The sequence below is a fragment of the Lonchura striata genome, unplaced genomic scaffold (assembly GCF_046129695.1).
Source record: "Lonchura striata isolate bLonStr1 unplaced genomic scaffold, bLonStr1.mat Scaffold_92, whole genome shotgun sequence".
In the NCBI taxonomy this organism is placed as follows: Eukaryota; Metazoa; Chordata; class Aves; order Passeriformes; family Estrildidae; genus Lonchura; species Lonchura striata.
The window spans coordinates 801,051-825,985 of NW_027461191.1; the positions used below are offsets into that span (position 1 = coordinate 801,051).

Below are 24,935 nucleotides of genomic sequence, written 5' to 3' on the forward strand. Positions count from 1 at the left end.
AGGGCTCCAGTGTGGTGGGTCCCCGGTGGGATGGGAGCTCAGAGAGCCCTGCCAATCCATGTCCATGCAGGGGTGGACTTGCTCCTGCTGAGGGTGCTGCTGTCTGTGCTTGCAGTGTCCTTGTGGGCTGCAGCTGGAGCCCTGACTCCTTCCCAGGGGCTGTTTGGGTGGGCTCTGCCCTGGCCAGGAGGGCAATGCCTCTGCCAGGTGCTTGTGGCCGACCCCGTCATCCCCTGGGTGCTGGGGCCCCCTTGGGCCCTGGGGTTGATCCCTCAGGGGCTGTGGGAACTCTGCCATGGCCTTTGCCTTCAGCTTGGCCTTTTGCTCATCCCTTCTTGCCTTCAGCTGCTGTGCCCTTGTGCCCAAGTGCTGCAGGGCTTCTTGTGCCACTCCTGCAGCCCCGGTCACTGCCTGTGGGTGCTCATCCTCTGAGAGCTGCTGAGCTTTCTGCAAAACCTTTCCTTTCTGCAGGGACCCAAACCAAATCCTGAACAGCAAATCCTGATCCTTCATGTGCACTCTGCATTTCCCAGCTGTTCCTTTGTGTTCCCCGTTGTGCTCAGGGTCCCTGCCCAGCCCGTGTGGCAGAGCCGGTGCCTGTCCTGCCGCAGTGTCCAAAGGCGGCCCCCCCGGCGGGCAGGGCCGGCAGCTCCCCGGGGCCGGGCAGCGGCCGGGGCGTCCCGCAGCCTCCTGGGGGCCGGGGGCCACTGCCGGCCCTGCCCGGGGCTGGTGGGGTCAGGCAGCGCCCGGCGCTGAGCCCCGGCTGCCCCACAGCCCCGGCCCGGCCCCGCAGCTCCCCACAGGCCCCAGCCCGTGCTCCCGGTGCCGCACCTCTGCGCCCGGTGCTGCCGCTGCCAGCGCAGAGAAACCCCTGGCATCCTGACCTCCTGCTTTTCCTGTCTGGGAAACCGGGAATGGAAGGATCTGGATCAGCTGGCAAATTTCGAGAATAAGACCCTGCTGAAAATCATCCCAATCCTGAGTATTTTTCTCCTTCTCCTCTTTTCCGTCATCCTTTTTATTACCACATAGATTCCTCCTGCTGCCTCTTGCTGTAATGATATTGCTGCACACTCCCCTTCACCTGATCCCTTCCCAGCACACCAACACCCTCCATTCCCTTGTTTTCCAAATGCCTTCTCAATTTCCCTTATTTCCTCCCTGGGTGTCCATGTCCTTAATTACCTCTGGGGGAATGTGCAAACTACCTCAACATTCTCCCAAGGGACCCTTCAGAGACATTTTGGGATCATCATCCCTTTGGCCAGGACCCCTCCCTGGGTTTCCCTTTTCTCCCCTCCATGGGTGCCCTGCCATGTTCACTCCCCGAGGATCCCAGGGCACTCACTGATGAGATTTTCAGTGCTCTCTCCCTGCTGACTCTTCACAGACCCCCTGATGTGTCACTCGTCTGTCTCCTGGTCACTCCTGGGTCCCCAATCAATCCCCGGTGCCTTCGTCAGCCAAGGGAGCCGATCACCCAAAGTGGGTGAGGCACCTTCAGCTGCACTCCCTGCCCGCCGCCCCGGAGGGTGGAAGGAATTCGGGATGAGCCTCAGGGTGTGCGGGAAAATTGACATCACCAGACGATTCTGTCCACAAAGAATACAGAGGAGTACTGTAAAAGTAATTTCATTTCTAAAACTGGGAGAGGCCATGGGACATTTCCCATGGGATCTCTCCAATTGTTGAAGGACACAGCCCTCCTTTTCATCCTAATTCTCCTGGCCACATCTCACTCTCTCTTTCCTCATTGGCTGAAGTACTTGAGAGCTACAGATATCCCAGTCCACCTACTACATACACCATTAATATGCACCCCACTTTCATATAGCAAACGATATTAATGGCTTTGTTAAGTCTTTGTTGTTCTTCTGGAAGTTCATGAATAGAGCAGGACCTTGGCTGAGCAGCAGTCTGTGTCATCAATTAATAAAATTTTCTGAAACCGATGTCTTCTCCTGTCACTTCCTTACATAAAAAAGTTGCCTGGCCCTATCTCTGAGCAGCTTTAGAGCATCTGTTTGTAAAGACACTTTCCTGTGGTTCCTTCCATGGGGTCCCCCGTTTGTGGGACATCCCCCCTGGAGCAGGGTGTCCCCTCTGTGCTGCAGCCCCAGGGCTCGGGCAGAGCTCAGCCAATCAGAGCCCGCGGCGCTGATGACTCACCAGTTGCCAGGCAGACTCGCAGCTCCCCGCGTTCCCCACCTGGACCCACCTGCGCCCCCCCTCGGCCCCATGGCCCCGCGAGGGGAATTTGGGGAGGTGGGAGTGGGGCAGCGCCAAGGCCGGGCCCCCCGCGCTGTCCTGGCGGGAGCGGCTGCAGTGGGGACCGAGTGCGGGCGGGAGCGGCCGAGAGCCCAGCGCTGCCCCAGCCCGACCTGCCCCAGCTCCATCCCTGCCCCTGCGCTGGGATGCTGTGGGTGTGGGGGGAAGAGGGAGCCGGCAGTGGGTGCTGGGCCTGGGGGCAGGAGGAGAAGGGAAGGAGAAGCAGGCTTGAGGAACAGAATGGTGAAATGATGCAGGTGGCAGGAGAGGGTGGGATTGTGCAGGAGAAGGAAGAATAGCAAGAAGAAGAGGAGTGTGAGGAAGAGTAGAGACACAGGAGGAGGAGGAGGAGCAGAAAGAGGAAGCAGCAGAAGGTTCCACCCCTCCCTGTGTCTGCAGCCTCCCCCCAGTCCCAGGAGCGCTGCTCCCCCCACATGCAGCAGGTGACGGTGGAGGGGGATCCACGATTTTCACAGGGTGAATCTTGGTGTTTCTGAGCTTTCTTGGGCTAAATGTTGGTTCTTTGGTTTTATGTGGCAGCTGAATCTTTATTTTTGGGATAGGTTTTTGCTGACTTGTGATGTTTGGGGAGTTTTTGTTTTGTGTCTTGAAATTTGTGAGATTTGATTTTTGGGCTGAATCTTGGTGTTTTGGAGGTTCTTACAGATACGAGATTCCCAATGATTTCCTGAGATGAACTTGGGCAAGGCGGAACCTCCAGTCCAAGGAGCTCTTCTCTTGTTTTTTTCCCTCAAACCAGGATTTTTAATTCCGTGGGCGTGGCTGGATGGAGGAGGAGGAAAAGCCCCGGAGATGCTGCAGGAGGAGGAGCTGCAAACCCAGCCCAGGGAAGTGCAGGGAGGAAAGAGCCCCCCTGAGCCAGGAAGGCGGGCGGAGATCCAGCCAGAGCTCGGAGCTGGTGGAGAAGCCTCATGGCAGGGAGAAGTCCCACAAGTGCTTGGAATGTGGGAAGGGTTTTAGCCAGAGATCCAGCCTGATCGAACACCAGAGGATCCACACTGGTGAGAGGCCCTACGAGTGTGGGGAGTGTGGGAAGAGGTTTCGGACCAGTTCCCATCTCCTCAGACATCAGCAGAGTCACACCGAGGAGAGGCCCTTCCGCTGCCCCGACTGCGGGGAGGGCTTCAAAAACAACTCCCACCTCACTTTGCACCAGCGCATCCACACCGGGGAGAGGCCCTACGAGTGTGGGAAGTGTGGGAAGGGCTTCAGAGACATGTCTGGCCTGATGATGCACCAGGTGCTCCACACTGGGGAACGGCCCTATGAGTGCTTGGAATGTGGGAAGAGCTTTGGGTGGAGCTCTGCCCTGAGAAGACACCAGGGCATCCACACTGGGGAGAGGCCCTACGAGTGTGGGGAGTGTGGGAAGAGGTTTCGGACCAGCTCCCATCTCCTCAGACATGAGCGGATTCACACAGAGGAGAGGCCCTTCCGCTGCCCTGACTGTGGGAAGGGCTTCAAGCACAACTTCAGTCTCACCGTGCACCAGCGCATCCACACTGGGGAGAGGCCCTACGAGTGTGGGGAGTGTGGGAAGGGCTTCGTACAGAGCTCAGCCTTGACCCAACACCAACGGAGGCACCACTAAGGGAAGCCCTGTGAGTGCCCTGAGTGAGGGAAGAGCTTGGAGTGAGGGAAGAGAGCGAGGGAAGAGCTTGGAGTGAGGGAAGAGCTTGGTGTGCTGCTGCAGCTCCATCCCCCATGGGAGGATCCGGGCTGGATGATCCCCAGTGACCCCCGTTGGGCAGAGCCCCGGTGCCCCCGTATGGGGAATAAAACAGAGAGTAAAGCAATGGAGCTGATAAAGGGGCCCGATATCTGAGGCCTGACTGAGCAGAAACTGTGGGAGACACAGACACAGTTTCAGTCTCCCTGGGCAAGAAGTGACCAGAAAAAATGGTGTGAGTCTTTCTCATAAGATAAATGCTCCCAGGTTACTGGATGTCACGAAGAATGTGTAACCAATGGGAAATTGTTACCAAAAACAGAGCCCTCTATAAGCACCATACAAGTAAATCCCTGTATAAACACCTGGTACACTCAATAAAATTGGCTTTGCTCTAAACTCGGATGTCCCTGTCTCTCCATGGTGGGTAACCCTGTTGTGGGTGATCCCCGTTGGGTGGGGGAAGGTGCTGGAGGGATTTCTTTCCCTTCTTCTGGTGCTGCCGTGGTTTGGTTGGTAATAAATTCCCTCCCTGTGCCCAGGCCGGGTCTGTTGTCCCCGTGCCGGTGCTCGGGGCGGGATCTCTCCCGTTCCTTCTCTGCACTGCCGGGCCTCTCCTCAGCCAATGAGAGAACGCGGTGGAGAAGAGTCAGCCAATCAGCGAGAGCGGGGCTGATGACTCACCAGTTGCCGGGCAGACCCGCAGCAGGCAGTGTTCCCCACCTGGACCCGCCCTCCCTGCCCAGGGCCGGCCCCGCCGTGGGGTCCCCCCAAGTCCCTCCCCAGTGCCCCCATGAACTGGGCTGGGTTTAACTGGGAAGCTTTACTGGGAACACTGGGAGCAGGGGGCAGGGGCAGAGTGACAGCAGGGCTGGGGGACACTCGACCCCCCCAACATCAGCGTGGGGATGGAGCGGGGATCCCGGCCGGGTCCGGGGCCACGGGGATGGGCTGCGGCCGCCGGCGGCTCAGGAGCTCTGTGGGCAGAGAAAAGGGGGTGACACCGGGCTGGGGTCCCCGGGGGGACCATTCACATTCTGGGGGAGGTGGGATACGACTCACGGGACCCCCCTTTCTTGTGCAGGTAGAACCAGATCCCCAGTGCCAGGAAGATGAAGCCCAACTCGGAGTCTCCAGTTCCTGCCAGCATCTTGCTGTGGCAGCATCCAGCAGCATCTCTGGGGTCTCCGCAGGGGTCAGGACCCCCCAGAAACTCTCACAGGCACCCAGGCCCCTCCAAGCACCCTCCTGGTTGCTCCCAACCTACTCAGGATCCCTGAAACCTCCCTCTTGATCCCTTCCTCACCTTCCCAGGACCCACCAAAGCCCCTCCTGTCCCTCTCAGTATCCCACAGCCTCCTTCCAGTTGTCCCCCACTGCTCCAGGACCCCCAAACTCTCTCTCATTCCCTTCCCAGCCCCACCAGGGTTCATCCAGACCCCTCCCAGTCTCTTCCCAGCACAACCAACCTTGTCCCAATCTCTGCTCTTCCATCCCCAATCTCCATCCAGCTCTTCCAGGCTCACTCACATCCCTCCCAGTCACACCCAGCACACCCAAACTCCCTCCCAGTGTCCACCAGGACCCCCAGAACCCCATCCCACCCTCCCCAGTATCCTTCAAACCCCTTCTTAGCCTTTCCAAATCCACAACCTCCTCTCCCAGTTGAAACCAGGCTCTCCAACTCCCTCCCAGTTGAAACCAGCACATCCCAGTGGCTGTCCCAGTGCCCCCAATTCCTCCCCTGTATCCCAGTGCTGGCTCAGGGGGTGCTCCAGGCTGACGTGCTCCACCTGGCAGGTGGAGGTGAGCCCGGCCCGGGTTGAGGTTTCCAGCAGCACCAGGAGCTGGTGGGTCCAGTCCCCGTTGGGGACCATGTCGGTGGCCACCACAGAGAGCTCCTGCTGGCCCTGGAACCACCTCAGCTGGGTGTGGGCCGGGTAGAAATCCACCAAGAAGCAGAGCAGGTGGCCGGGGCTGGGCTGGGAGCTCGAGGGCAGAAGAGAGATGGACAAGGTGGGGGTGACTGGGAGAGAGCGGGAACACACTGGGATCAGCTGGGAGAAACGTGGAGAGAGAGGGGAGGGGTGGTGTGGCCTTGGGGCAGACTGGGAATGGACTGAGAGGGACTTGGAATGAACTGGGAAAGACTGGGATGATACTCAGAGAGAGGGGAGGGGATGGGGGACACTGGCAGAGGGTGGAGATCTCGGAGTGAACTGGGGAGGAACTGGGAATGGGCTGGGAAGGAGTGGGAGGGACTGGGGCGGCACTGGGAGGAACTGGGAATGGGCTGGGAAGGAGTGGGAGGGACTGGGGCGGCACTGGGAGGAACTGGGAATGGGCTGGGAAGGAGTGGGAGGGACTGGGGCGGCACTGGGAGGAACTGGGAATGAAGCGCGCGGCACTGGGAGGCCGAGTCCAGCGCGGGGCACGCGGCGCTGCGGGTCTGCCTGGCAACTGATGAGTCATCAGAGACTCGCGCTCTGATTGGCTGAGGGGCGGCAGCGCCACGCCAGGCTGAGATGGAGAGCCGGGAGGCACTGGGAGAGACTGGGATGGACTGGGAGAGCCACGGGGGTCAGTGGCAGGGACAGAAGGTCTCGGGGATGGGCACAAGGAGGGCTGAGGGCTCTGGGGCGATTCCCAGGGAGGTTTTGAGGGGCCTCGGGGTCATTGCCAGAGCAGGGCTCGAGGGCACACGCTGTGCCCCACGCTCACCTCGGCGCTCCGTGAGGAACGGGCTGAGATACTCGTGGTTGTACCGGCAGAGCCAGCCCACCGCCGTCCTTCTTTGCTCCATAACGTGCGGGTCGCTGTTGCAGTACCTGGCTGCTGTCCCTGGAGTCTCTGTCCCGTGGTATCTGTGGATACCATGCAAAGGCCTTTTCTGCTTCTTTACCCTGCACTCTCCTTGTAGCAGTTCAGGCTGGAACAAATGGCTCCCAGAACAGGGACCTTGGGCAGTTGTCCAGTCCCGGAGAGCGTCTCCTGAAGGTCATCGGATCTGGGATCTTTGGGAATTCAAGCGCCGTTTGGGACCAGCTCCAGGAGGAGCTTCTTCCTTCGCTTTGTGAGGACTGTTTCTCCTGGCCTGTCGGCACCCCTTTGGAATTCTGAGGGAAGGCTGCCGCTTTGGAAGGGAAGCTTTCAGAATCCAAAGGACCGGCAGGAGCCCACCAGCCCCCTCGAGGTTTCGCTTTTCCTTTGTGTCCCTCGCATTGGTGAGTACTTGCAGCGTGGGCTGCCAGGTGCCCGGGGGAGAGCACTACACATGAACACATTTATCTTAAGTTAATCCTTTTGCCTCGTGGGGGGGAATTTTGGGTTGTTTGGGGAACATGGACAATCATTTATCCCCAGCTCAACGAGAGATTTATATTCAGATTAAAGCAACCTTAGTACTAGGGAATGTTTCATTTAAAAAGAGGGATCTTAAAACTTTTGTTCAGTTTTTGTTTGAGCACTTTCCTGAGGCTTCCCAGGAAGATGTTTTGTCACTTTCATTCTGGGGGAAAGTTGGGTGATGCATTTATGATATACAAGTGGGTGGAAATTATAAAGTGGGCAAGTTTAATCCTATTTTCAATTTGATTTTTAAATTAGTAAAGCCTAAGTGAGAAAGTTGGGTCCCTGGTTCTTCTTCCCCGTGTTACTCCCTCCCTGATCCTAACCCTGCTTCCCCTATGGGTGGGATGGGAGCCAGACCCTGCCCACGGGCACAGGGCTGTCACCTACTCCCTGCTGCCTCCTGCCCCACTCAGTCCCTCTCTCGGGCTGGCCCTGGCCACTCCAGCCCGAGCCTTCCCCGCTCCCTTGTCCCCGACTGCCCTGTCCCCAGTTTGGTCCCCAGCTCCAGGAATGTCAGTTGTACAGCCCCGCCTCGGGTCCCTCCCCTGCGCTCGCAGCTGCGTCGATGGTGTCACCGTCGGGACCAGCCCCTTCTGTCCCCTGCCCACATCCCCGAGTGGGCCCTTGAGGGTGGTTCCCTCCTTCTCCAGCCCATCCCGGTTCCCACGCCGCGGAACCGAACGCGGGCCTGGCTGGAAGCCCGCCATGCTGGCCTGCAGGCCCCGAGTCACCGGGCCCCACCGCTCCGCCGGAGGCTGCGCGCTCCAGCCCGCCCCGACCCACCTTCCGAAGAGGATGAGGACGGCGGCACCCCGGCAGTAACAACAGGCCGGGAGGAGGCTGGACACGGATCAGGGAGGAGCCCTGCGGGATGGGGACCTGGACTTGGTGAGAGATCTCGATTGCCTTGCGGCGCCTGTCGTCATTAAACGGGGAAAGGAGCCGCGATGGGAGCGGATTCCTCACACTGAGGTGAAGGAGTTGAGAAAAGCGGCCAGAGACTATGGCCGCAATTCTCCATATTTTAAAAATGTATTGGACTAAACTTTCACAGGACATACCTTAATTCCCCATGCCTTCCATTACATTACCACTGCACTATTGCAGTGGAAAAAACTTTTAAAGCCAATCCTATCCAAGTATGACTTGAGTGAAGTTTTAGGCGAAGGCCAGGAAGGCCCTGAGGCTTTGGCAGGAGAGGGGGAATTCAGCAGACCAGAGGATCAGGTCATGCTGCCTAACAATGTCTTAGATGACATCAAATCTGCTGCAAAGACTGCTCCTTTAAAAATCCCTGGTGGAACCACCCTTGTCCAAAACTTTTCTTCAATCCATCAGGGGGTTGAAGAGACATTTGTTAAGTTTGTTGACCACCTCCCAGAGGCCATCGATCGCCAAATTGATAATGTAGAGGCCAGGGATGAACTCCTGGGAAAAATGGCAATGTCTAATGCCAACCCGGAAACCAAAAAGCTTCTCGGAGCTCTTCCCCAAGATCTAGAGCCAACCATCCCACAGATGGTCGACACCTGCACTAAGGCCTCTTCTTCAGAAACTGCTTTAGCCCTGGCCGTGAGCAAAGGGGTGGGGGAGGCAGTGGTGCCCATTAACAACGTGAGGTGCTTGAACTGTGGCCAGTTCGGCCATTTCCAAGCAAACTGCCCTCACTGGCCTCCTGTGCACTTTAACTCACCTCGCTGCCCTCTCCAGAACACCTAGAAATGATCAGCCCTCGCAGCGTCCGGGAAACGGGCGGGGAGCGCGGCGCGGTCCCGCACGGAGACAACGAGCGGCAGCCGCGGCCCCGGGGCCGAGGGCGGGCGGGCGAGGCCGGCGGGCGGGCAGCCCCGCCGGGGGCGGCTCAGAACCGCAGTCCTGGGGCGAAACTGCCGCCCCCGCCCCGCTGCTGCTCCGGAGCTCCTGCGCCCGCAGCGTCCGCGGGCACCGGCCGGGACAGAGCCCGGGAAGGAGAAGGGGCCGAGCCTCGGCGCGGCCGCCAGCGCCGGGAGCGGGACGAGCCCCGCACGGCAGCGCCCCAGCACCGGCGCCACGTCCAGCATCACCAACACACACGCAAACCCGCTGGCCAAGGTGAAAAAGTCCTTGCCATGAACGTTCTGGGGACAGGAAATGGTTCAATGTCAAAAACAGATACGGTTTCATAACCCTGAATGATAACAAACAAGATGTGTTTGTTCAACAGACTGCTATAAAAAAGAATAACCCCAGGAAATAACTCCACAGTCTAGGAGATGTAGAAATTGTGGAATTTAATATAATACAAGGAAGAAAAAGCCCCCAAGCAGCAGATGTGACAGGACCTGGTGGAGTTCCAGTGCAAGGTAGCAAACATGCACCAAACTGCAAACCTGCGAAATATTACCCATGTCATGGAAGTCCTCCACACTCCTACCGGGGAAATTAAACCCAAAACCAGCAGCCAAATCCCAGCAACAGCCCAAAAGCTGAAAGAGCACAGAACACCGATAAGCCACCTTCCATCCAAGACTCCACCTCCATATCAAAACAACTTTCCTGTCTGATAAGTCCCACTTCTTCTAATACCCTTCCCCAATTCCTGTGGCCTCCTTGCCCCCCTCCCACTTTCCCTGTTTCCTTTCCCTTGTCCTATTACCCCTTTTTTATGTTCCCACAAATTCCTACCTCCTTTTCCCCTTTTCCATGGCCTCCCTCCACTAGTCCCTTTCCCCAGAGTTCCTTCATAATACCTGAAGGAGTGTAATTGGGGGGGAAGAAAGGAAAGTTTTCCTAAATTAACCATCTTTTTCTTAAAAAGTAATGATTTCTATTTGGAGTTTCCAACAGGCACACCACCACCTACATTACCTCGTACAGAGTCTGTCACAGCCAGCAGCACTGCCACAGGGGCCAGAGAACCAGTCCCTACTGAAGGCTCCTGATTCCATCTCCTGATAAACCGGACTAAGAAAACCCCACATCCCTCCTGCCAGCTCTAAGAAAATCTATTTGGACATTAGAGACTCAGAATTGTTTGCATTTTGAAAATTGTCGTATGAGCGCTTTTGATTGATTTTGTCATTTTGTGTTGAATCAGTTGATCCTCCAGAGAAGCTTTCTTAATAATATAAAAAGGGGAATTGTGGGGATCCTGGGGGGCATTTCCCTGGTTTGGGGAGATGCGGGAGGCTTCCCTCAAGGGGCTGTTGGACTCTGTTTGCTCCTTGCCCTGTTCCTGTGTCTGTTCCTGTGTCCCTGGGCCACTCCCTCCCTGTTCCCTGACTGGGCCTCATCTTTGTACTGCCCAGGGACCAGGGTCACCCCCACCCCGACTCCTCAGGACAGGGAGAGCTGAGAGTTGGAGCAGGGGGATGGGCGTGCTGGGGAAAACCCTGAACATCTCACGGCATGGCTGATTCAGACATCTGTGGATACCATGCAAAGGCCTTTTCTGCTTCTTTACCGTGGACTCTCCTTGTAGCAGCTCAGGCTGCAACAACTGGGGATCATCCAGCCCGGATCCTCCCATGGGGATGGAGCTGGAGCAGCGCACGAAGCTCTGCCCCCACTCAGGACACCCGCAGGGCCTCCCTGGTGTGGAGGTGCTGGTGAGTGATGATCTCTGAATTCCACCTGAAGCTCTTCTGACATTGCAAGCACTCATAGGGCCGTTCCCCAGTGTGGATCCTGTGGTGCTTGGTGAGGTCGGAGGTCCCACTGAAGCTCTTCCCACACTCCCCACACTCGTAGGGCCTCTCCCCAGTGTGGATCCTCTGCTGTTCCATCAGGTGGGAGTTCCAGCTGAAACCCTGCCCACATTCCAAGCACTTGTGGGACTTCTCCCTGCCATGAGGCTTCTCCACCAGCTCCGAGCTCCGGCTGGATCTCCGCCCGCCTTCCTGGCTCAGGGGGGCTCTTTCCTCCCCACAGCTCCCTGGGCTGGGTTTGCAGCTCCTCCTCCTGCAGCATCTCCGGGGCTTTTCCTCCTCCTCCATCCAGCCACACCCAGGGAATAACAAATCCTGGTTTGGGGGAAAAACAAGAGGCGAGCACCTTGGACTGGAGGCTCCTCCTGCCCAAGTCCATCCCTAGAACTCAGCAGGACTCTTGTGTCCATGAAAATCTCCACAGTCTCAAGGTTCAGCCCAAAACAACACTCCCAGGAGTTCCCTATCTCTGATCTCTCCACTTTTGGGGTTCCAGAGGTTTCCTTTCCTTGGGATGATGGGGGTCCAATGGCTCCAGGGGTTCCCCCTTCTCAGGTGTCCTGCTTAGGGATGATCCAGGGGCTGTTGGGGCTCCATGGGGTCCCTTCTCCCCTGATGCTCTACTCTGAGATCCCAGGTGTCCCAGGGGTTCCTCCTCTCCAGGCTCCCCCCCTTTCCAGCCAGCCGGGGGTCCCCCAGCTCCAGGATCGCCCCTCTCTGTTCTCCCCACTCCAGGGGTCCCAGGGGTTCCCCTCCTCTGCTCCCCCGGGGGTCCCCAGGGCCAATGTCCTCCCCCTGGTGACACTGGGCAATGGCCACGTGGACTCCCAAAGATCCCCCAGGGGGCTCAGCTTTGGGGTCCTGCAAGATCCAAACCTACACACACACAGAAAAAAACCTCCCAGGGTTTATTTGGGCCTCCCAGACGAACATCTGGGGCTCAATTCCACAATCTGCAAGCTCCCAACACACCCCAATAAAAAACCCTCTCAGAGACTCCCCGATATATTTGGGACAAGCTCCCCCTCCCCTCTCACCTGCAGGATGAGCTGGGGGCGATGGTCCCGGGGCCAAGGGTGCTGCGGCCTCAGGGGGCACTGGAACCTCCTGTTTCTCCTCCTTTTCCTGCTCCTCATCCTCATCTTCCTCCTCCTCCTTCCTAATCCCACCTCCTGCCCAGTTCCTGCCTTCTGTATATTTAGAGTGCAGCACCTTGCTTGTTTTTAGAGCGAGAACAAAGATCCCCGCGGGAACACGGCTTGCTGGCTTTAGTCAGAAGTAGCGGTGACTAAAGGTCCTGTTTCCTCTGCTGTGCTCCCGTCCTTGTTCCTCCTCAGTGTTCAGGCTGGGCTATGGGGTGTCCCTGTTTGCTGCATTTTCAGAGCTCCTTCTGGAGCCTTTGGGCAATAGGCTGTGCCCTGGGAGGGTTCTTTGTGCTCCTTTGTGACCCAGGAGAACCTTCTGGGTGGTTTCTGCGTGAGCTGCTGCTGTGATGTCACAGGAGCACTGCCACGTCCCCGAGGTGCTCCCGTGGCTGTGGGACACGGAGGCCTCAGTGTCCCCAGTGGCTCTGGGCACTGCTCCGTGCCGGAGGATCCTCCTGCCCGAGGCATTCTCAGCACCAGCCCAGCCCTGACGGGTGTCCTTGTGTGCTTGCAGGGCTGCAGTCTGCAGACGTGTGCAGCGCAGCCAGAATGATCCAGCACGTGGCTGCTGCAGTTTGCACGCTGTACTCTGTGGCTTATTCGGGATATTTTTTAACCCACTTGGCACGTAAGTCGAGGTTTTCTCTCAGTGCTGTGGCTTTGGGCTTGCTGTGTGCTTTCTGTTCTTCCTCTGGACCCGAGCTGACTTTGTAACCAAATGGCCATGAAGGCACCATTGCTTTGGGAGAGCTCCTGCCAGCAGCTGCAGCTGAAAAAGGGGGTGTCTGCAGCCAGCGGGGCGTGCACAGCATTTGCAATGAGCCCTGGGGGGTTCTGTTCCCTCCAGCGGGGAGTCTGTGGCAGCAGAGCCGGGAACTCCCTGTCCAGCCAAGAACTGACCCAGCCCAGCATTTTGTGCTGTTCTCTTGCTGTGGGAAGGGACTGTGGCTCCTGGAGGGACGCTGGGAAAGCAAAATGCTCTCTCGGGGTTGCCTTGCACTGTGGCATTTCCCACCACAGGCAGTTTTTTCCTGACAGCATCTGGTTCATGTTCCCTCTCCTGTTGCAGGGCACCTCATGTGTGGATTCCGAGCAGCTCCTCCTCCGGTGAGTGAGAAAGGAACCTTTGGTGTTTGGAATTGTGCAGCAAGCTGTGAGCTCGGAGTGTGGCAGCCGAGTGCCAGCCTGGGAGGCTGAAGGAAAGTTCCTGTCAGAGTCTTTGCAGCAGCAGCAGCAGCAGCAAAGAGATCCCCAGCAGATTTCTCCTTTTCTGCTGCTGAGCTTTTGAAGAGCTGCAGGTCTGGTTTTGCAGGCAGAGGATTGCTTGCTAGCTTTAGCCACAGTGGAATATCGTTTTCCCAACAATAAGTGGCAATGTCGACTTTAGCCCATTGTTAGTTTGAAGGACTCCAAACCCAATTTCTGCTTTGTGCAGCTGGATGTGCAGCTGAAGGTAAATAAGGTGATCACTGAGATAGAACTTCCCGTCCCTCACGCTGCCATCTGTCCACAGGGCACAAAAGCAGCACCAGCCCCTCCTCTGACTCCCTCTGCTCCCAAAGAGGAGGCCAAAGAGGAGGAAGACAGCGGTGAGCTCCCCGCTGTTCTGGGGGACGCTGGTGAACTTCCCTCGGTGCCGGGAGATGACAGTGAACTTCCCGCTGCTCTGGGAGACAAGGGCGAACATCCCGCGCTGTGGGAATACAGCGGCGAGGCTCCCGCGGCGTGGAACAAGGACAGTGGACATCTCCCGGCGTGGGACGAGGGCAGTGGATGTCCCCTGGTGCAGGACGAGGATGGCCAAGCCCCCATGGTGTGGGATGAGGACAGAGGACATCTCCCGCTGTGGGATGAGGACAGAGGACATCCTGTGCCTTGGGAAGAGGAGGGTGAACTTCTCCCAGCATGGGAAGAGGACAGTGAACATCCCCTGGCTTGGAAAGATGATGGCGAACCTGCAGCATTTTGGGAAGAGGACCCAGAACCTCCCTGTGCTTGGGAAGAGGACACTGAACCTCCCTGTGCTTGGGAAGAGGACACGGAACCTCCCTCCGCTGTGGGATCCTGGGCTGAAGGTTCTGACAGCAGCACAGCCCTGCAGCCAGAGGGGAGAGGGGAGTGGTGCCTGGTGCAGCTGAGTACGTCTGCTCTGTTCCTGTGTTCAGAGCAGGGGGCTGTGTGTGTGTCTCGGCATCAGCTGCAGCCAGCGTTGCTCTGCAGCTGAATGTCACAGGGGCATTTATTGTCCTTCCCCAGCTGAGACCAAGGGGCTCACGGCCCCAGGGAGTGGGGCTGCATTCTGGCTCTGCTCTGGTGGGGTCTCGCTCTGGGAGGGAGCCTCTTCCACGTGGTTTCTTTCAGGGAACATCGTGAGCGTGGAGGAGCCTGCTGAGAAATACCTGGAAGTGGAGCAGATTGGCCAAGGGTAAGTGCACGGCAGCTACTTCTGCACAAGCAGCCCAGGGGCTGTGCTGGTGCAGGATCAAGGGAGAAGTCAGGAGAGCTCCAAACACCTTCAGACACTGGGGTGCCATCCTGCTGTCTCTCAGTCCTGATCAGAATTGAGAACTGTGGTCAGAAGGAGCCGTCACAGGCCCCTGAGGCTGGCAGTGTCCTGCCTGCAGCAAGGAGCAGGACCTGTGAGATCTTCTGTGTCTGGAACTGGATTGCCTAAAAGAGCCACTCACCATCTGGAGACTGTCAGACAACAGCTCTCAAGGAGATTTCTTTCAAGTATTTTGCTTCATAAAATATCTTCCGGTCAGAATTAACAACCTAAAGGTTTAGAAACAGGAACCAGAGATGAACTAATAAGTGCTCTATTCTAGCACAGCTCGTAGAGCCCATACATTCAGCAACAGACACAGAGCTGGTGCACTCTGGGGGGAAATGCATCACCTGCCTGATGGCAGGGCCCTTGTGGATCCTGCAGGTCTTAGGCAGGAAATGGAAAAGGATGAAATGCATTCTTTTCCAGTTCTTTAGACACCCATTGCTCACTTCAGGTTTTGAACTAAAGCAATTCAGCGTGGACATTTGGGATTTGCTCCAGCCCAATTCCTTCGTGTTGGGTCTCAGTTTTCCCTTGCACACCTGGCATGGCAGAGGGCTGGTGGCTGCTGTGCTGTTGTTGCAAGGGTCAATGCACCCAGGTGTTTGTGAGCGCTGCAGGCAGCAGAGATCTCCTGTCTGGGCTGGCTTTCACTCCCAGGGCCTCAAGCACTGCTTCTTTCTTCTCTGCTGTTTTGTCTCCAGGGCTTTTGGAACTGTTTCCAAAGGACTCGACAGGGCCACTGGAGGAGAGGTCAGTGCCAACACGCCCAGCACGTCTGGCAGCTCTGCAGGGCTCTCCCCTCTGCTGGGAGCTGTGGCTGCAGCTCTGGGGGCCAGCAGAGCTTTCCTGCACAGGCTGCTCCTCTGAAGGCAGAGCAGTGTCAGCCTGCAGAGCACAGCTGGGACACACTCAGTCCTTCTGGAGTGCCCAAAGGGATGCAAGGAGGGCAGCAGTGTCTGTCAGAGCAGGACATGCTGGCTTGCTCTTCATATCTAAAAGTGTGAATGGATCAGTGTTGGAGACTGAGGCCCAATTTATCTTCACCCCAGCTGCAGACAGGAACACTATTTAGCAGTTTTTCCATCCTGCCTTTCATCTTCAAAGGGTACCTCAAGGCCTAATTAGGGTGAGATCCTGCTTGGGCTCAATTTGGGACTTTAGTTCCACTTCAGCTGTCCACAGAGAGAGAGGGACAGAAATGAGAAGATGGATGTCCAGAGCAAAGCTCTCTCCTAAACCCTGCAGTTGTGTTTGGGTCTGGGGTCAGTGACAGCCTGTGACAGGGATCACCTGAGCAATGGATGTGTGTGTTTGCTTTGTTGTGCAATCCCAAACAAAGCAGCTGCATCTGAAATCATGACCAAATCCCATGGAATTGCTAAAGGGTTCCTGGCTGTTTTGCTCTGTTTTCACAGAACCAGAATTACCTCCCGCTTGCAAAATGTGTTTGAATAATAATGAGAGTGTTGAGGCCATTTGAGAAGACTGTAGGTGCAGAGAATGTGGTTAGAGCTGGGAGGCTGACAGCTGAGGGGCCATTTCTGCAGAGCTTGCAAGGCCAAATGTCTCTGGCCATGTGTCCTGTAAGCAGCCCCAGCAAGCAGAGCAATGGGCTGTGGGAGTGGCCCTTGCTGAGTTCTGGTGCCCATCCCAGGGCAGTTTGGCACAGCCCGGCTCCGTCGCTCCAAAAAGCCTCGCCCCGTGTTGGCTGTGGCCTCCTGCCACAGACTCCTCCAGTTAAAGGTCTGCAATGTCCCCTCAGGTGGCCATAAAGAAAATGAGTCTCAGAGGGCAGAACGGGGAACGCGCTGTGAATGAGCTCCTGCTCCTGAAGGACAAGAAGAACCCCAACATTGTCAACTCTTTGGACAGGTGAGTGCTCCAGGCCTCATCCCGTGCACGGGCCCTGCCTTAACCTTTCCTGGCAGCCGTAGTCTGTAGCCTGTTTTGAAAATGCCTGACCCAGCCGTATCTTCCCAAAACAACAGCCTGGCAGTTCGCTCCCTCCGTGTGCTTTGGTTGCTTTGGTTTGGTTTTTCCTTCAAGCTGACCCCGTTTTCTGTGTCTTAAAACAAGTGCTGATAAACCACAGCAGAAATTATTTCCCTTGGTTTCTTCTTCCCAGCCCTTTTCCATTGCTGCGGATGCCAGGAAGACCAGGTCCTTGTTTCCAGAAATGCCTCATTTGCCCATTTTGCACTGGCCTTGCCTGTTTCTGAAGGGACTTTCTGAAAGGTTTTCTGATTGCTTTTGTCCCAAGTGCTGCACAGCCTCCTCCCCTGGATAACCCTGGGAGTTGTGTTGCCTTGTTCTGCAGGGAATGGTGGAACTGATGAGCTCAGAAGCTGAACCAGCTGGGGGCCAGTGTTGTGGTTCCACACTGATCTGGGCTGTTGCTAAACTGCATTTTTCACCTGCTTGCCATCTAAGGACTCTCCTTTCTCACAGGTGTCTCTTCCCTTAGACTGTGCAGATTCCAAGGACTCTGCAGCCTCGCAGGAATGTCTCTCCATGGGATTCTGTCCTCATGGACAAGTGACCTGGAAACAAAACTCCACTCCAGGCTTTTCCATGGGGGAATTGAGCACTGCACATTCTCTCCATGCCACTGCTTTCCTCTTCCAGCTTCCTTGTTGGCGGAGATCTCTGGCTGGTGATGGAATACATGGATGGAGGAACTTTGCAGGACGTTGTCAGACAGACACGCATGGCTGAAGGAGAGATGGCAGCTGTCAGTCGGGAGGTGAGGGATCCTGCCTGTGGCTGCCACGGCTTGGACACGATGGTCCTTCCACACAGGCGTGAGAACAGGAGTGGCTCCATGCTCAGGGCTCTGTTTCTCTGTTGTTTTTATGAGCTGGAGAAGAAAGAGCCTCTGCAGTGAACAGCCTGCCAGCATCGCTGCACTTCTGCTCTGTTCTTGCTCTCTTTCCTGCTGTTGTGGCACTCTCTGTCTGTTCTGGATTTGATGTGCTGTTCTCAGCTTTGCCCTGAACCGTTTGCCTGGAGCCTGTCTGCTCTGCACTCCTGGCCTGTCACAGCAAAGCTGCTGCTGGCAGAATTCGGAACTGTCCTTTCTTGTGTGATAGATTCCGGCCATTGGTTTTTGTCCTGGTGTTTCTTGTTCTCTCTCAGTGCCTGCAGGGCCTGGATTTCCTCCATGCGAACCGGGTGATCCACAGAGATCTGAAGAGCTCCAACATCCTCCTGGGCATGGCCGGCTCTGTCAAGCTGGGTGGGTGTTCCTGGCCAGGCACGGCGCTCCCGGGTGCGGCTGTGGGGCTGCTTCCCAGTGCCGGCCAGAGCCCCACAAGGGCTGCTGGGGGCACTGCCCGGCCCCTGCTGCCAGCTGAGAGCGGCTGCCCCTGCAGAGAGCTCCGGAGAGCAGCAGGGTGCCAGGGGTGGCTTTGCTCTGGGTATGGCCCTCCCAGAGGGGCAGGAGTTGGAATCTAAAGCTTCAAGGGAATCAGTAAAAGCCACTGCACGAAAGCTGAGGGTTTCTTTAAGGGTCCAGTTCCACCTTCCCTTGGCTACAGCCCTGAGCACTTTTCCAGCTGACTTCACTACTGCATTCTCAGACTGAGAATGGGGAGTCTTGGTGCTTGGTTTCCTCATTCCAGCTGCCTTTGACAGTGTTTGTTTCTGTCCTCAGCTGATTTTGGCCTCTGTGCTCAGCTCAGCTCTGAGCAGGACCGGTGCAGCTCCATGGTGGGCACTGCTCACTGGATGGCCCCAGAAGTTGTGACCAGTTCTCCTTATGGCCCCAAGGTGGACATCTGGTCCTTTGGCATTGTGACCATCGAGATGGTGGAAGGAGAACCTCCTTACTTCAAGGAAACGAGGGCCATGGTAAGAGGCAAATTCTCCAGGGGCTGCAGAGCCCTGTGAGCACAGGGTGACCCTGCACTGGGAGCAGCAGCTGGAGGTTTCTGCACCTGGGGAAGGGAATTCCCAGAGCACTTGAACCTCAACACAGACAAATATTCTGCAGTCTCCAACAACAATTTGCTTTGGGATTTATGCTGTTCCAGCTCTTCTGTCTGTAAGGATGACCTGAAAATTTGAAGCAAGTACATCAGCTCTTTCCAATGGCTGTGGCAGCACCAGGGTTTGGGTTTTTTGGTTGGCATAGGAAAATGAGCTGTGAGCAGCATCTCTGCCAGGGAGGAAAGTGCCCCTGGAGCTGGGGCTGAGAACCCGGGGTCGCTGTGAGCACCTGTGGGTGGGAAGGAAGCTGGCAGAGCGCTGAGTTTGCTTTTCCTGCAGGCTCGCGCTCTGATCCGGCACAACGGGACCCCGCAGCTGCAGGAGCCCCGGCGCCTGTCGGCTCTGCTGCGGGACTTCCTCGAGTGCAGCCTGGAGCCGGACGAGGAGCAGCGCTGGTCTGCCCAGGAGCTGCTGCAGGTGAATGCCGAGCGGCCGAGGGGAAGCAGCAGCACCAGGGAGGGGTTTTCTGCTGGGGCCCCTCCGATAGTCTCCAGCCTCACTGCGTTCCACACGCAAAGCAAGCAGAATCCTCGCCGGGTTTGGCTTGGCAGGGTCCTTTCGAGGGCATCTGCCCCTGGTGCCCCACAAGGAGCAGGGCCATCTTCAGGCAGGTCCGGTGCTCAGAGCCTGCCTGGCCTGAGCTTGGATGTTCCCAGGGAGGAGGCACCTCCCACATCCCTGGGCACCTTCTGTCAGTGTTTCCCCACTCCTGGCAAAAAGATTCTGCCTTCGATCTAACCTGAGCCTGCTTCCCTCTCCTGAGTTTCAGACCATTTCCCTTTGTCCTGTTGCAATAGAGCCTGTGAGAAAGTTGCTCTGGAAAGTAACAGTTCATTTCTTTCTTTTTTATCCTTTGGGCAGCACCCATTTTTATCATCAGCCAAGCCTCTCTCCAGCCTGACCCCTCTGATCACCGCAGCAAAGCAACTGAGGGAGCAGCAGAGGAGATGAAGCAGTGGAGGACAGCTTTTAGTTACAGTAGTTAGTGAGGACAACTAGTTAGTGATGGTAGTTAGCAGTGCTAGTTGGTTATGGTAGTTAGGACAGCCTGTTTGTTACGGCTCTTATGACAGCCTGTTTGGTATGGCAGTTTTTTGAATAAAAACTCTCTTAAGCCTCAAGTCCCTTGAGGTGTCCCTTCCTCCTCCCTCTGTGACTCGGCTGCCCGGAGCAATGTGAGGGGAGAGCGGGCCCAGCCTGGCCCAGAGCTGAGCCCCAGCAGAGCCCTGGCAGAGCCCAGAGCAGCCTCGGATCTGCAGAGTCAGCCTGGGAGGAGGCGCTCGGAGCCTTCTGGGCTGCACCCGACTCTTGGTTACAAACTGCGTGTGCTGGAAAATGCCACCGGCTCTGCCAGAGGGCAGAAGGGGCCCGGGGAAGGCCCCAGTGCTCCCTGCAAGGGAAACACCGGCCCTGGGTTTGTTATAGAGAACTATGTAGTTGGTGGCTTTTGCTCTTATGTCTTGACTTCTGCAACTTATTCTTAATCACAACGATTTTGATACAGTACAGTTTGTAATCACTTTTAACTGCTTTTGCTGTAATATAATTTGTCAGCTTTTTGTGGCCAATGCCCTGGCCCCTGTGTAGCTCATATCCTCAGAACTTCATTCATGGCTGATAGTTTAGTTTGTGCACAGTGTGAAAAACATACATACTAGTTTTGGCTATTGCAAAATATTGAACGGGATGCCATGTGTCATGCATTAGAATGTTAACTTTTGCAGAAGTAGCTGTAGTTGTGAAATAATAACTAATGCTTTTATTTTTGTAACTAACTGACAGTAATAACTCAGAGGTATTTGTGAAACAGCCAATGTTGATTTAAATACTTGTGGAAGTAGCTAAAACCGTCTGTATGGCCAGATAACATTTAAGGAACGGGTGTGCTGAGGACCCTGCCGCTGACCCTTTGACTGTCAGGAACTGTCTCCTGCTGATGTGGAAACCCAGGTGTCCCAGGGTGAGGTTCTGGTGTTTGTATCTCCAATCGTGGGTTCTGTTCATGTTTGATATTCTGTTCTGTGCTCTCAGAACTGACTCTGAAAATGAAGGTTTGTTTTGTCTTGTTATCAGCTGGCTCACCTCCCCCCATGGTCTGTTCTCCACAAGAGGCTTGTGCTGGCTGGCTTGGCTTGCTTTTGCTGGCTTTGTTTGCTTGCTCTTCCTTCTGCTCTTGCCTTTGCTTTTTCCTGTTTGTTAGTTTAACTAGGCAGTCCAATTCTTTCCCTGGACTGTTTCTTTCCCTTTCCTTCTTCTGAATACCATCCAACCTGCTTTGGACTGGGACCTGGGAACCCCGAGGAGCACCGGGAGCCTGCGCTCTGTGATCTGCAGCAGCCATCCCCAGTGCCCAGAGCAATCCCCAGCGCCCAGACCCGGGCGACCACCCCCAGGAGAGACTTTCTGGATTTGTCATCTCTGCAGAGTGGTGAAAGAGTTTTGTTGTCATCTGGAGTTGTTCATTTTTTTTTAGTGCTGGGGAGCGTTTTGTTTGTTAAATAAACAGGTTCTTTTCCACTTCTCTCAGAGAAAATTCTTCCCAAATCAGGTGGGTGGGGAGGGGCTGTGGGGGTTTGTTTTCTGGGGGCTCCTTCCAGAGGAGGATTTGGGGGATTTGCATTCCAAGAGCACTCAGGGTTGCGGATTGAGGTTATACCCAAGGGGATCTGGGGTTGGATAACACAGCAGGACTGAAGGTTAAAAATGTCCAAGGGGATCTGGGGTTGGAAAACAGTAACACCTAAAATTCTGCTGGGTTGAGAGACATCCAGGATTAAACCTGCTGGGTTGATGGATTAACATTCCATGAGCACTCAGGGTGTAGATATGTAATGTAGACTGTTTGAAAGTAAAAGGTACCTTGTTGTATGTGAGAGTGAGTGAAAAATAAAAGTGAGTAAATGTAGATTAATGGAAGTATATATAATGTAGATTGTTTATTTTGAGCTTTACTTTATCTCCTTGGAGGGAGGTGGATTGTGTTGAATGGTATTGTGAGAGAAAGGACTTTTTGAGTAGTTGAAAGAAGATGGTATTCAGGTTGTTAGAGAAAGTGGGAAACAGAGGCAGAGGACTTGTGAAGAAACGTGAGGAATGGACTATCACATCTAAAATGGGCAACACCAAAACACACCAAAGGAGTGTTGAAAAGGACTTGCATAGAAAAATCAGCAAAAAGGAGTGACAAGGGAAACAGAGGGCAAGCCTGGATTGAGCACTGTACTCACCAGCGAGAAGATCACACGTACCTGCTGTGGGCAGCAGCCCCACAGGCAGGGGAGGTGGGGGTATAAGCCACGCCAGACCTCTGTCATTCCTGTTTCTGTCTCTCATTTGTTGTCTTTTCCCTTCTGAGATAGCAGCAAGATCGTGTCACAAATGCTACAGAAAGTATCACATGGAAAGAAACCAAAGTTCCTTTTTGGTACACACACCCATGTCAACAGCCACAGACCCATCCAAATTAAGTACCTGCAGGCAAAATGGGGAAAAACTACAGTGTATCAGAATAGGTTGGCTTTAGACTGTTTATTGGCTAATGAAGGGGGTGTTTGTAGAAAGTTTAATATATCAGACTGTTGAAAATAGATGACAACGGGGAGGTCATCCTAGAAAAAAACAGCCCAGACACCAATCCAAAAATGGGAAAACAATGTTAAAAACTAACTGGTGGGGTAATGTATTGAGGATGGGATGGTGGAAGAAATGGGGATTCTTCCTTTTATGTGTTACAACTGTTATAAATGAAAATTTGTCCAGCCAAATTAATATGAAAAAATAAAATATTTATTTCGCAATCAAATTCTATCTAGGCCAGCCACAAGGAAAGAACAGAGCCGAGCCCGGGGTCGGCCCTGGGTGTGCAACAAAGAGGTCAGCCTCAGCACAGGTTTTCCTCTAAGCCCACACACCTCCATCCTGGCAAAAGCGGTTTTTATAGGGAAAATTCTGCCTGAGGCCAAGATTTCGGCAGTCAGTCTTCTCTTCAGAGTCCACATGTTAATAAGATTTTCTGCTTTGGTGATGAGGGAGAACAATTCAGTGTCTGGAGTTTGTTGAATCCCTTGATGAAATTTACGGGAGGGAACGCTGCATTCACCTGTGTCTGCCCAAGGATTTCCATGATATCCATCTCGGGTCCTTCAGGCAAGGATCAGCACCTGGGGTTCCTGCATCTCCCCAGCCATGGCCCATCTCCTGGGGAGCCGCACCTTCTTACTTGTAAATCAGTTTCCAATATACACCCGATCTCAACTGCGAGGGTGGGGGGGAATGCTTATACAAACGTGTAGAGTGTTACAGTGTTCTAACAAATTAACAAATATTCAATATCACATATATCATACTAGAAATGGCACCAATTATATCTGCTACATATAACAGTATGGTAAATGTAGCTTTGTAGATAAAATTAAGCTTTAGTAGTTAAAAGAGAAAATATGCATGTGTGTGTTGGGGGGTGGTTTAAGAAATGAGATACTCGCTTCAAGGAACATGCAAATTCTCCAGAGAAGAGCAATTTATGGTTTTCTTATTAGAAGAAGCTGATTTCTTCATGCCTTGCTCAGACTCGAAGACCCCGTGGGAATTAAAGAAAGCAGTTGACATACAACAGACAGAGTTTTTTGTTTCAAATAGAATGTATGCATAACCATGAAGGATATATGAATATGCAACAGTGTATTGTTTTAGGGGTGATTTCTTCATTCACAAGGTACATTCCTCTTGGCTTAAGTGCCTGAGAGCATCTGGACCTCAGATATTCTTTCCTTTTTATTGTCTTGTAATTGTCCTAACTCTAAATTTTTATTAGTCTAATTATATTCCTATTTTTTTCACCATTTTAATATTATTAAACTTTTAAAATTCTAAAAACCAAGTGATTGGCATTTTTCACAAATTCCTATCAGGAGACAGAGAAACAATTTATCATTTCAATGGCATCATTTGATTACAAGCTGTCCTCGGAATAAGGACCAACCAGACAGCTCCAGCTCCTGACCTTCCTGCCGACCAAGCCACTGAAATGAGGAACACAACATTTCACCAGGGGATGGGATCAGATTATCTGTTAGCAGAAAAAAAAGCAGTTTGTGGAAAACTAAATTACTCAAACTGATGTTGGCAAAGAGATGACAAGGGGAAAGTGTTGAAAAAGATAATTAAGGAAATAGGAAAGCAGTTTCTGTATTGGTCCAAGCATGGAAAGGATGGGAATGGGACACGGTTTCTTGGCTCCCCGGCAGACCAGGGGTTAAACGTTGGGTGTCTCCTGGATTTTCCCCGGAAAGAGCCCATCTCTGCACTGAGATACCTTTTTTCATTTGTAAATTAGGTCTTTCTTTCCCTGCCAACTGTGGTTTCTCCAGCCACGGCTGCAGCCACTGCTCATTTAAAACTTGAAGATTCTTTTTCTAGAGGCACAACAGACTTGATGTATATTTTTCATAAGCACAAATTATTCCATAACACATATTACAATAGGGCTGCGGAGATCCCCTGCAGGTCCATGGGGATGCAGAGATCCCGCAGCTGGGAGCAGGGAGGCGTGGGGAAAGCTGCATTTAAGGGTCTGCACTGACTTCTCCTTCTCCTGCTCCGAGTCTTTGGAGTTTTCCGCCAGAAATCTCTCCCCTGCCCCACCCACCCACAGGGCTTGGGGCAGGTTTCCCTTTTCGGGGGAAATCAAAGCGAAGCACTGATGCGCTAACGAGGGGCAGGAGAAGTGAGGCTTCTGGGCTTCCCGCAGAGGCGGAGGCACGGGAGGCGCAGGGCCGGGAAAGCCGTGGCGGGAGGCGCGGAGAAGTTTGTTTGTGTGGGCAGCTCAATCCCGGCTCGGCCCGGGCCCGTGCCGGGGCTGTTCCTCATCTCCGGCTTTCCCCTCACGCAGCCCGGGGGCGCCGAGAGCGCGGGGCGAGGCGGGGCCGTGCGCAGAGCCCGCCCCGAGCTCGCTGCCATTGGCCGCCGGTGCCGTCAGTCGCGGTTGCGGCGCGCTGATTGGTGGGAGCGGGGCGCGGCGCGGCCCCGGCGGCGGGCTGAGGGCGGCCGTGGCCGCGCAGCGCCGCCATTGGCCGAGCGGCTGTGCGGGCCCGGCAGCGGCGGCAGCGGCCGGAGCGCGGTGAGGCGGCGGCGGCGGAGCTCGGAGGCGGCCCCGGCGCAGGTGGGAGCCGCGCTGGGCTCTGCGGGGGCTCGGGGCCGGCTGCGGGCGGAGGGGGCGGCAGGGGGCTCCGGCGGCTCGCCGGTGCCGTGTCCGG

The 24,935-nt window shown here is 55.0% G+C and overlaps 3 protein-coding genes across 3 annotated transcripts in view; 2 read left to right on the top strand and 1 right to left on the bottom strand.

Annotated features, from left to right (window-relative positions):
- Positions 1-4,845: 4,845 nt before the first annotated feature.
- Positions 4,846-8,016, bottom strand: LOC144248831 (class II histocompatibility antigen, B-L beta chain-like). Its single transcript, XM_077790813.1, has 5 exons — positions 7,841-8,016; positions 6,680-6,822; positions 5,708-5,984; positions 5,021-5,145; positions 4,846-4,935 (listed from the first exon to the last, which is right to left on the bottom strand). The coding sequence occupies exons 1-5, from the start codon at positions 8,014-8,016 to the stop codon at positions 4,856-4,858; spliced, it is 801 nt and encodes a 266-aa protein (XP_077646939.1). The 3' UTR covers positions 4,846-4,855.
- Positions 8,017-12,689: 4,673 nt separating this feature from the next.
- On the top strand, positions 12,690-18,759 carry LOC144248832 (serine/threonine-protein kinase PAK 2-like). Its single transcript, XM_077790814.1, has 11 exons — positions 12,690-12,768; positions 13,210-13,247; positions 13,654-14,278; positions 14,502-14,565; positions 15,396-15,444; positions 16,457-16,566; positions 17,320-17,437; positions 17,830-17,929; positions 18,315-18,328; positions 18,370-18,543; positions 18,742-18,759. Exons 1-11 carry the CDS (start codon positions 12,690-12,692, stop codon positions 18,757-18,759), a joined length of 1,389 nt encoding a protein of 462 aa, XP_077646940.1.
- Positions 18,760-24,768: 6,009 nt separating this feature from the next.
- The window catches only part of LOC144248839 (uncharacterized), a 167,276-nt gene continuing 167,109 nt past the window's right edge, over positions 24,769-24,935 (top strand). Inside the window, exon 1 of the mRNA XM_077790820.1 lies at positions 24,769-24,841. The gene's annotated coding sequence lies outside the window, so the exon portion shown is untranslated. The remainder of the gene's footprint in view (positions 24,842-24,935) is intronic.

Excerpts from the sequence above, each read along its gene's own strand:
- LOC144248831 (XM_077790813.1), bottom strand. The coding sequence starts at position 8,016 with ATGGCGGGCTTCCAGCCAGGCCCGCGTTCGGTTCCGCGGCGTGGGAAC. Across the intron at positions 6,823-7,840 it reads GCGCAGGGGAGGGACCCGAG|ATACCACGGGACAGAGACTC; the intron begins GCGGGGCTGTAC and ends TGGTATCCACAG. Across the intron at positions 5,985-6,679 it reads GTTCCTCACGGAGCGCCGAG|TCACCCCCACCTTGTCCATC; the intron begins GTGAGCGTGGGG and ends GCTCTCTCCCAG.
- LOC144248832 (XM_077790814.1), top strand. The coding sequence starts at position 12,690 with ATGATCCAGCACGTGGCTGCTGCAGTTTGCACGCTGTACTCTGTGGCT. Across the intron at positions 12,769-13,209 it reads TTTTTTAACCCACTTGGCAC|GGCACCTCATGTGTGGATTC; the intron begins GTAAGTCGAGGT and ends CTCCTGTTGCAG. Across the intron at positions 13,248-13,653 it reads TCCGAGCAGCTCCTCCTCCG|GGCACAAAAGCAGCACCAGC; the intron begins GTGAGTGAGAAA and ends ATCTGTCCACAG.